Source organism: Pseudomyrmex gracilis, unplaced genomic scaffold, assembly GCF_002006095.1.
Source record: "Pseudomyrmex gracilis isolate BER0280 unplaced genomic scaffold, ASM200609v1 scaffold_273, whole genome shotgun sequence".
Lineage (NCBI taxonomy): Eukaryota > Metazoa > Arthropoda > Insecta > Hymenoptera > Formicidae > Pseudomyrmex > Pseudomyrmex gracilis.
Window position 1 is genome coordinate 124199 of NW_018020857.1, and position 10680 is coordinate 134878.

At 40.2% G+C, this 10680-nt stretch overlaps 3 protein-coding genes across 13 annotated transcripts in view; 1 reads left to right on the plus strand and 2 right to left on the minus strand.

Annotated features, from left to right (window-relative positions):
* Window positions 1–8528, minus strand: part of LOC109859631 (obscurin) — a 50324-nt gene extending 41796 nt beyond the window's left edge. The window contains exons 1-3 of the mRNA XM_020438046.1: window positions 8330–8528; window positions 4561–4635; window positions 4112–4194 (exon numbers count right to left, since the gene is read on the minus strand). Coding sequence (XP_020293635.1) covers window positions 4112–4194; window positions 4561–4606 — 129 coding nt within the window. The 5' untranslated portion in view covers window positions 4607–4635; window positions 8330–8528. The remainder of the gene's footprint in view (window positions 1–4111; window positions 4195–4560; window positions 4636–8329) is intronic.
* A 36-nt stretch (window positions 8529–8564) lies between these two features.
* The window catches only part of LOC109859632, a 21647-nt gene continuing 19531 nt past the window's right edge, over window positions 8565–10680 (minus strand). For 8 of the 9 annotated variants that reach the window (XM_020438058.1, XM_020438049.1, XM_020438050.1 and 5 more), the window contains one exon: window positions 8565–8740. In XM_020438058.1, coding sequence (XP_020293647.1) covers window positions 8569–8740 — 172 coding nt within the window. In that variant the 3' untranslated portion in view covers window positions 8565–8568. The remainder of the gene's footprint in view (window positions 8741–10680) is intronic. The other variant, XM_020438056.1, reaches the window with a different exon arrangement.
* Window positions 9803–10680, plus strand: part of LOC109859633 — a 4158-nt gene continuing 3280 nt past the window's right edge. For 2 of the 3 annotated variants that reach the window (XM_020438061.1, XM_020438063.1), the window contains exon 1: window positions 9803–10598. In XM_020438061.1, coding sequence (XP_020293650.1) covers window positions 9954–10598 — 645 coding nt within the window. In that variant the 5' untranslated portion in view covers window positions 9803–9953. The remainder of the gene's footprint in view (window positions 10599–10680) is intronic. The other variant, XM_020438062.1, reaches the window with a different exon arrangement.

Below are 10680 nucleotides of genomic sequence, written 5' to 3' on the forward strand. Positions count from 1 at the left end.
TCTTGATTTCGTTAGAGTATACTCTAAAAAAAAAAAAATGTATGAAAAAACATTTATCTGGCGCAAGTATCACATTTTTTAATTTTTTTTTTCAGAATAAAAAGAAAAAATTGCTTTTTTTTCTGTTGGCAAAGAAGTTTGTCTTCGTTGCAACTCGACGGAGTAATGTCGTTCGATTTTCCGATCGAACAGATGCAGATTTCCCCGTTTAATTTTTGTTCGAACGACACAAGATAGATTCACGCTCGTACCGATCACCGTCTGACTGGAACCGTTCCTCACTTCACTTCACAACGGTCACATCGTTGATCTCTCTTCGCGAGATGCGCCCTCCCGAAAAGAGTGTATCGGCGATACGCGGCGAAAGCGAGACTACTCTCGGTGTACGAAGTAGCTAAGAGCCGTTTGCACGGCCGGTCTCTCTCGGCTCCCACGACCAGAAATAGCCTACCCTTCTTACACTTCTCCAACACATCTTTAGAACGGAGTTACACAGACCCCGGATCTTTGTGAAGTCGGCGCAGCGCACTCGCGTTTTCGACGTTTGGAAAAACGCTCGAGGGAGTTTTTTCAAATCCACACGGGGATTTCCCGCGAATCGAATAATATCGAATCTGCGGTGGCAAGTAGGACGGGGAAGCGCTGTTTCTCGATCTTCGGAATTAACTGAAGCAATTATTGAAAATTTGTTGTAAGAAAAAAAAATTTTTTTATTAATGAAATATGTAAAAACTGTAATATCACTTTAAATGTTTTAGAAGAAGAGGAGACTACATGACCGCGAGACTTCAGTCTCGAATTCCGGCAAAAATAGTGTGAGAAAGAGAATGATTTACGTTTGAGGCGCGTCACAATCGTTATATCAATTCTCTCTTCGGCAGTAAATAACTTCTCTTCGGTGATAAATAACTTGGCGCGATGATTGAACAAATAGATTTTATTTAATGCGATGCACATCAAGTCGGGGTGTAATTGATGGCGCTCGACTTATCTGGCCGCGACGCGCGCGATTACGTTCAAAACTTTAGAAGAACGATGAATAAGACGGATGCGCCGGTTTTGGCTGCGCCGTGACGCGCAAGATATTACTTCGCCTCGTATATAATTCCCGGTCGAAATATTTCATCGTTAGGCAATAGTCGACCATGTGCGCATCATTCGGTTTTTCGGTGAATGTGATGTTCGAAACGTTTTGATGAAGTATCTCTCGTGCGAAAACGGTGCAACTATTCGCTATTCTTGTAAATGTGAATCAGACGTAAACGTGCTGTCGGAGTTCGGGATGGTTAAATTTATCGCGATATCGACGCTTTTGGACGTCGAACGCTACGGACATCGACTCCGCGCAAATGTAAAACAAATAGTACAGCAAAACAAACGATAAAAAGAACAAAAAAAAAAAAAAAATTTAACTTAAATACAAAAGGAAATAAAATAAAGTAATTAATTATGCGCGTTTTTGGCAACGAGTGCCTTTCTAAGTGCCTTTTATTTTTATTTTTCGATTAACTGTAAGAGATATTCTGCAACAATTGCTTGCGACAATCTTCGATCTTCGACAAAAACAAAGTCCGATTTTAAACACATCTCTCAGAGATGCGAGAAAACTCCGGCAATAATAAATCGCGAGATTCTTGACACGATGTTGATTTGAAAAAGAACAAGAGGCGGTTTGCCTGGATGGTTTAAACCCTTCCCTCATAAACAATTGCGGCGGACGCATTGTTGGCAATGTCGAGGATGAGCGCGATCAAATCCCGACAATGAAAAACGATGTGAACGAGCGACGGACGTTTAAACTTAAACGTTCATTCCGGTGCCAGTCGGTTGGCAGCGGCGGAAAAATGTACGCGCGCTTCGAAATGTTCAGAACGCGAGCAGTTTGCATATTTTTATGCGCTTGCAATTTTCCGCGAGACCCCCTTAACGGGCCGGAACGGCGCGTCAAACGTTTTGTTCCGCGCTCGTTCCCGGTTGATTTACGATGACCGTTAGCTTTCTCGGAGAGGACTCTCTGTTGAGTAAATCGCGGTCGAGACAGTCCACAAGGCCGATGTATTAATTTACAATGAACGAACGACGTTCGTTCATTGTTGCACTGTCTAATGCAATTCTAATGAATCTTGGAAACGTTGAACTTAAAAGAAATTGGACTTGAAAGAAATATACTTCTCAACGTTTGTATTCAAGTTTAAACAAATATATAATTTTTCATTCACCGTTCTCTTCATAAAAACAGCAGAAACACTCGAAGATCTAAAAGAAAGCAATCTTCGTGTCAATCAGTGAAGGAGAATTGGCTGCTCTATGGATTTTGATTGTAGGAAATAGCCCAAAAATAAACGTTCGATCGTTTAAAATTAAACGTCAATCGTTCAGATTACTTCACCCTTTTGTCTCTCGTTCGTTTTCTCTCGAAATAAAAATTACGTACGATTTCTTCGCGTTTCTCTCGACGAGGCGCCAGACGTGCGCATTTTGCACGCTCGGGATTCGCGATCGCTCGTATAACTCACTGACGACCGATAAACGCATCTGGTCGTTGTTGAAGCTGCACGGCGTGAAAGGTGGACAAAAATAGCCCGGGAATAAAAACCAACCACCAACGCGAGGTCCACGATCGCTCCCCACGTAAAACTCCCGTCGCGGACTTTGTCCCCGACGTTCTGCATTAAAAATAAGTTTTCGAGAAGTTGAAGATTTTGGTTTTTTTTTTTATATCTCGAATTTTTTATATAATCTGTTTTATAGATTTGATCGATGATGTAAATTTGAAATTATTGATTGCGATCGCGAAGCCCACACAGAAACAATCCGGACAGCGACGCGGCAAAGTCGTAATTTATATTGTCAAGTTCGCTTTGAACTTCAATTTGTGCTACCTTGTGCAAACACGATTTGCTTATTACACCTCATATCGCGCCGCGCACAGACGATAAATTAAGATCAAACGTTCATCTCTTTTACTAATTATATGCCGGATATTTAGCGGACAGATATCGCGCGATTAATTGAGCTAAACCTATTAGAGGGTTGTAGAATGAGATATTTAAGATCCGCGCAGTCGCGCGATGCGCGCCATCGCTTTATTCCGAGAAACATGAAACACGCCGACGAAACACGCATCCCTCACACGAAGCATCGCGCGAAGAAAGACGAAGTAAGAGAAAGAAAATCAAAAAAAAAAAAATCAAAAAAAAAAAAAAAATCGAGAGACAAGCGATGGACAAAAAGGAAGAGAACGGTTGCGCGCGAAAACGCGGGAGCGCTCGAAATGGCTGTGTGTAGAGACTGCAGAGTTTGGCAGCGGACCAGATATTCCATCTACCTCTGTCACGTAGCTCGTCTCTCTCTCTATCTCGATCGCAGCGGTCCCGGATTTTTCCGACGCGACATGTTAAAAAATATGCTCCGTTGTCAAGGACGTTGTCGAACACGTAAGAGAACGTGACAAGTAGAAAGCACGCGACCAAAAGAGAGTTCTCGTATAATTCATTCCTACATTGAATTATATATCTCTGTCGCGTGTAGCTTTTTTGAATTATCAAATGTTTCAAAAACCTTGTTTGTGTGAAATATATTTGATAATAATTGCGCGATAACATTTTTTCTCAATCACGTGTACGTTCCCGAATTAGAGAGATCGCGCGTGTTACTACGGTATTAAGACTTATGCGTTATTATTGAGACTTATGCGTCATAGTTTGTCTTTTGGACAGTTACTCAAAGATATTTGATGTCCGCGTGCTTTACGTGACAGTTCATCAAATACATAGTGTCATCGTGACAAACGATTTGCTCCAATTCAACAGATGTTCGACATATCAGACGTATGATGCATCGCGTGACGTGAATTCGTTTCAACATTGACTAATTTTCGCTAATTATAGTATTGATGTTGTCAGCGTCAAAACTACCCACACGGAACAAAAACTCGTTGAACGTCCATTAGACGTTCACAATGTTCCGTGCAATATCTAATGAACGTTTAATGAGATTTTTCCGTGGATTTTTGTTTTGTGTGAGATAACACGTTTGTAAACCAATTATTTATATTTGTATCGTAAAACACAAACCGAAAATTAGATTTTGTTTTTAAAGCAATACTCACCCCGGCCGTTAAACGTACTTCTTCGGTCACTTCTCGTTGAGTCGTTCTTCCGGCGATGGTACGAGTTAATTCCAATGAAAATTCTGTACACAGACAAAAGCGACGAAACTTTTTAGGCGCCTGCACAAAATGCGGGAGATCCCGATTCGGCTTCTGGCGTCTTTTTTTACAATAGATTTTTTAATTTTTATGGGGGAACAAATGGGACACCAAGCATCTAAGATGAATTTTTGAATTGAAATTCAGTTCAAATTATTACACATGTGATATGAATTTAGTTTACATGATACTATATATAAGCCACATATTTGTAAATTGTTATAATAAAACTTTTTTTGTAAATAAACCGTAACTAAAAAATAAAAAAATAAAATAAAATGAAATACAAACTTCCAAGCTTAATTAAACAATAATTAATGTAAAAATGTTTTGTAACAGTCATTTTATACCTTTTTTTCTTTTCGATGTGGTACTCATGCGCGAATTGAATGCCATGTCGTCGTGTTCTATGTTACATTATTGGTCTGCAAAGCAAATAAAAAATACGCAATCAGTAGTAAATATACGTAATTGTGCTACGTAATTTGTTGTGGACAATGTTATTAAATTAAAATTATTAACATTGCTACTTATTTTATATAATACATAAACAATATATAAACACTTAATAACGACACATTTTTCAACAATTTAAATAATAAAAATCAGCGCGCAATAATTAAAATTCTACTGTATCACGTAATTGCAATACTGCCATCTCAGAGCTGCGCTTCTCGTTGAACGCGCGCTGAAGATAAGTTTTCTGTAAAACTGGTTTCTCTTCTCTCTTTCGGTTACAGTAGGTAACTTATCTACGTGAAAGAAAACCGAGAAGCGCTCGGCGGATGAAATCTCCAGAGAATCTTATAAGCTTATCGTCAATCGCACTTCGCGTCAAGCAATCGTTTAAATTTTGAATCATGCATTTGAAACGAAGAGACAAAACTCTCTCAAACAAAACTGTCAATTAAAAAGTCTGTCTCTCTGTAATAGAAAAAAAATATCATCAAAAACTCCGCTAATTAGTTCGTCTGAATCTCACGATTACAATGTTGCTGAGAGCTACAAAAAGATCACACATTGTATTGATATTTAAATCGATGCGAGGTGGGGAAAACACAATGTGGAAAATGGCGGATTACAATCAGTCTTTGATACTGTCGTCGGAGATGCCGTAATTTATTACCCTAACCGAGTCGGTCTCTGCGATAAATCGTACGCGATGCGCGCATGAATAAACTAAGCGTCAGTGGATCAACCTTTAGTTTGAGATTCGAAATCTATTTCCGACGCGCGACACTCGCAGCCTTTCGTCGCGATTGGCTGGCTCCGCCGGCTCGTCGCGGCGTTGGCCGCATTTTCTTCTGTTTCGCCAGTTAATCGGGTCACTTCCGCCATTCGATTTTCGAAGAGATCCTCGCAGAGATTCTCTTCGCGGGGATCAATGCGCGCAATGATTCATTTTCCTCTCGGAAAACCGCGCCAAACGATAATAACGCCGATCTAATAACTTCGGTAACTGGTTGACCGGTCCTCGAAACGCGTGTGTTTCGCTATTTTACATTTGTTGCAAGTATTTTTTTTTTTAAACAATTTTTAAAACTCGTTGAAAGTTAAACCAATATATAAGGCCTTACGAGCTGTTTCCAAGATGTTGAGCGGAAACTGTACGTGTATATATATATATATATATATATATATATATATATATATGCATACACGTGTAACAAGTTCAACTTGTAAATTTTTTTACACAAGTGAGTATTTTTTGAATTGAAAACTCAATTCTTAAATTCATAGGGGATGCTTTGCATCTCACATATGACAGATCCCGGATACCTCCTTAACTAATTTTTATTTTTTTATTTTTTTTAAATGTCGTAAATAAAAATATAATTTTTTGTATATTTTGTACACACTTTAAAATGTTTAATCGCGCCACGACTCGCTATTTCACTTTTTATATATGATGAATATTGTTGTGACAACAATAACGGCGACACTGATCACGCGTCAAAAATTTGATTACTGAATTGCGATAATCCGCAATGTTTTGTAGTTTTCCGATAAAAATATGTTCTAGAGTTTTTTAGATTGTAAATTGCAATACTTGCTACTTCACATGGCCTAAACACATGGCTCCAGAACTGTAGTAGAAAGAGAAGATCCTATCTCGAATGTAGGTCGCGATCAAAGATTGGCAGTTTACTCGGTCGCTCCTGGCAGTGGTTTGATTAAAGATGAAAAATAAATCTCACACACACGCAGATCGCTTTTGCGTAACGCTAAATAAGTTTGCAAAATAAAATCCTATTGTTACAACAGCAAAACAACACTCAATAAACTCGAGTGTTCTAATTGCGTTTACTCGTCGTTACGCGAGTATTTCTTCGTTATATATATAAAAAAAAATATTGCAAATAAGAGGAGACAATTTTTTTTTGATTAAATAAATATCTCTAGATATTTTAACTGATAACTCGTTGTTTGTTTTTCTAAAATAAACAAAGCACTTTTGCAAAAAAAAAAAAAAAATAAAATATCTTGCAAATTCTAGGAATCGACGCGCGGTTCTGTTTACACAAAACTAAAAACTTGGCCTTCCAAGTTGATTCACTGGATGTTTGACTCTGGGAAACCGTGCCAGGAAAATAGTACAGTTATTTTATGAAGCACCTTGAGCACGACCAGAGAGCTATGCAGAATTTCATTTGGCCAGAAATTTCATGCTCTACGCCGCGATGTTGGGGGTCTTCGTTGTTTCGCTCGCAAGTGGTTTGTTTGTTTGGCGCCAAACGTGATTTCGAAAATATTTCGACGCTCATTTTAGGACGACTACGAAACTGCACTTGCGCGTGTAATAAAACACTCGGTAAAGTTTGTTTTCACATTAAAAACCTGTTTTGATAAAATCGAAAATTTTATTAACAAATCAAATTGGCTCTTTTGAATAAAATTTCTATAAACAAAAAAAATAGTCCGTCTTACGCATTTTATTTTCATTTGACTCGACTCGTATTATTGTTTTTTTTTTTTTTTTTTTTTTTTTTTTTTTTTTTGAAGATATAAAGGAGACTTGATATGCTACACGAGTAGAAGATCTGGTAGAACGACTGTTATTTGATTATCGCGCGCGCTTCAAACGTAAAACCGCGAAGATTCGAGCCGACATAAACAGACGTTTAGTTCGGCGGTGACACGCGGAATTCCAGACTATACTAATTAGCAACATTATTAATCGCTATCTGTCCTGTTCATGCGAAATATCCTGCTTGTACGTCTTCGGTTCGGCCAAGAAGAGACCGCGTCGTCGCGAAATTCGCTACCAGTCGCTACGCCGCGAGCTTCCGCATGGCAGGATGTCAGCATTTTATATCTGTCATCTAAAACAGAGAGGACAGTCCGACGAATAGACCGTGCATCGTGAAATAACTATCGCCACTGCCAACACCAAAAGCGCGTGTGTCGCTCAACGCGATTATTTTGCAAGTCGATGTTCTTTTTTTTTTTTTTTTGCGAATCTAAACGTCAGAACGCCAACACGGTCTGACCGGTTCGATTTTTCAATATCGATCAAACGACATTTCGCGTTTCAAAGTCGTGTTTTTATCATCTTCCTGAGTTTAAATCTCAAAGGCTACAGGCGTCAAAAGTCGATGATTTAATTTCTGAAATGACAAACCTTAAAATTCTATCAGTTAATTACGACGTGTATATACATATACATATATGTGTGTGTGTGTGTGTGTGTGTGCGTGCGCGCCGCACGATTCATAGCAACATTTTAACAATCTTGTAAAATCTGTCGTGCACACATCTTCTCACAGAAACGTCACATCCGATAGATCGATAACGTAGGGGTTTTGATGGGGGTGTGAAGCGTTTATGTCCCGGCGACTCGTAGTGGAAGATGATGAGACTTGACCTATCGGACGAGCGTATCTACGTCGGAATTGCCACCTTAACGCGCGTTCGACACTTGCACAACACACTCGCGCGAAAATAGCACCGACGAGCCGAGCTGACACGGGACGGACGAGAGTAAGAAAAGAGATAGAGAGAGAGAGAAAGAGAGAGAGAGAGAGAAACAGCGAAGGAGACCGCCAGAGGAGGAAATGCGATCAAGGGAGAAAGAAGTTCTTCCCGGGGGAAAGAAACAAGTGAGGATTTTGCACTGACCTCCGGGAACCTCAGCGACTCTCCCTTGCGCCACCCTCGAATTACCGGCTTCGGCGCGCGAAAAGAGAAAACGATCGGATTACGTGACGAGAGTGCAATCTCTCTCCCGTTTTTCTCCGAAACGAATCTTTCTCGCTGCCGGTGTCCGGACGTTGTCGAGCTCGCTTCGGCCACCTAGGAATCCCCGAATAAATCGCACGAGCCTGTGAGGAAGCCAGCCGACGGCTATCTCGAGACTGCTACCAATGCCAACGGCAATGCGTCCCGATGCCCGAGCGCGCCCGCTTCTTCTTCTTCTTCTTCTTCTTCTTCTTCTTCTCTTCTCTACCTCCTCGTCGCCATCGACGCGTCTTCGATGTGCCGCTTTCGAATCGCTTCACTAATGTTTCCTTCTCCTGATCACGTTCTGTTCTGCACAATCAACAACGTTCGATCACAGCAATCTTACTTCGCCGCTGATTCTGCTGATGAGAAACATCCAACAACGAATTCGATTGGATGCACTAGTGCGCAACGAGTGCGTTTTCTTTCAGTGTGGTAAGTAAAATACCAACACTGAAATATTCTCTACTACACATTGAAAGAAGACGGCACTCAGTGCGCACTAACGCATCCAATCGAATTCGTCGTAAGAGATCGATTGAAAGAACGCAGCATTTGTGTTTCTATTTTCTGAATTAGCTTGGAAACCCCTTGTGTTTGACATCTTCTTCGATTTATTTTAAATCCCTCTCTAAATTCGATTTTACTTCATCTTTTTCAGATTTTATTTATTTATTTATTTTTTTTTATTTAAAAAAAAAGTGATCACGGCTACGCACTTTTTTTCCCGAGAAGCGAAACGTAAAATGCAATGCGTTTTCGTTGCAATGAGGTTTCGATGTATTTATTTCGACGATTTATTCCGTGAAACGCGGAACCGTTGTCACGGGATTTGCTCGCGCGCGCTGATAATTTGCAACGCCATCGGCCGCGTTTCTAATAATAATCGATATAGGCTCTCCGGGGGATATATTTCTCAACGGATCCGAGTATCGATTATTACGACGATTAAGTAAGCCGACGTTGTGCCGGCTACAATATCTCCCCGCTACTGATCAGCTAAACGACGCCACGTTACCGGCGCTTTCTAGATCGAGAGCGACGCCGATGGGATCTATTTGCGTATCGAGTCTGTTACAATGTAGCAGCGCTGTAAGCAAATCATTCAAATGCGCAACAGTCTAATTGTTCGAAAGAATTAAATCGAACTTTTAAATTCCTGATGTGAAAATTAATTGTAAAAATAAAACACAAATAAATGCAACATGTAAAAAACTATCTTTTCAATTTTTGCAAATAAAATTTTTTGTTATTGTCTTCGAAAGATCAGCGAGACCGGCGAGAAGGGAGCACCGTTTCGCACTTCGATTATTCGGTGTGTGTGCAAATTTTTCTCCTCAGACTTAGAACTCGATGTGCGGTTACAAGAAAGGGAAAAAGTTGGTGCGCGAAATTTTTATCCTCGCTAAATGAAGCGCGAAAGCGTGGAACTCGAAAAGTTCAAACCGAAATATAAGTCGAAAGTCAGAACAAAGAGAAAGGGAGAGAGAGATTTTTCTCGTTGAAGTAACAAATGCTGTAAATGATACCAAAGAACACAGACGGAGGAGGTTACAGGTACGCTCTTGGCATCGCGCGAAGACTTTGGCAAAAGTCTTATTTCGCGTCTTATTATCGTCTCACGTTTTCGCGATCAAACAGGTTGTTCGTCATGATTGTGCCGTTGTTAATCGAAATAATTTGCAACGACGTGCGCGCCGACGATGAGCGATCAATTGTCGCGCTTGCGAAGCATCCTTTGATCGCGCGAGACAGCGATGCGTGCAAATCAGAAACGAGGGTGAGAAGAAATTCAGACGCACACACGTCCGATAGATACGTCTACGAAAATGTGAATTCGAAATTCGCGTCTGACGATCACGAGACAAAGAGAACCGAATTCTTAGCGCGGAAATTGGCGAACGAGGTTCTCAAGTCGCCGCAAACACAGCGCAAATTGAAAAAGTTAACAGATCTGAGCAATCCTCGGTACAATCAGTCTAACGGGATAAAAAAAAGTTTATCGATAAATCAGGCGAAAGTTAAGGTACCGGTAATAAGTGCAAAAAAGTTGAACAAGTTGTTGGATCGTGAGGAAAAGAGAAAGAAAAAGAAAGATAAACATAGACGCGGGAAGTTGAGACGTCGCAAGGAACGTCCCTGGATGTATGAGCGAAATGACGTTAAGGTAAGACAAAGATCTTTTCTTGCTCGGAAGAGAAAGAGAAATTATTGAGAAATTATTAACGCTAATATTTGTTTTTATAAAT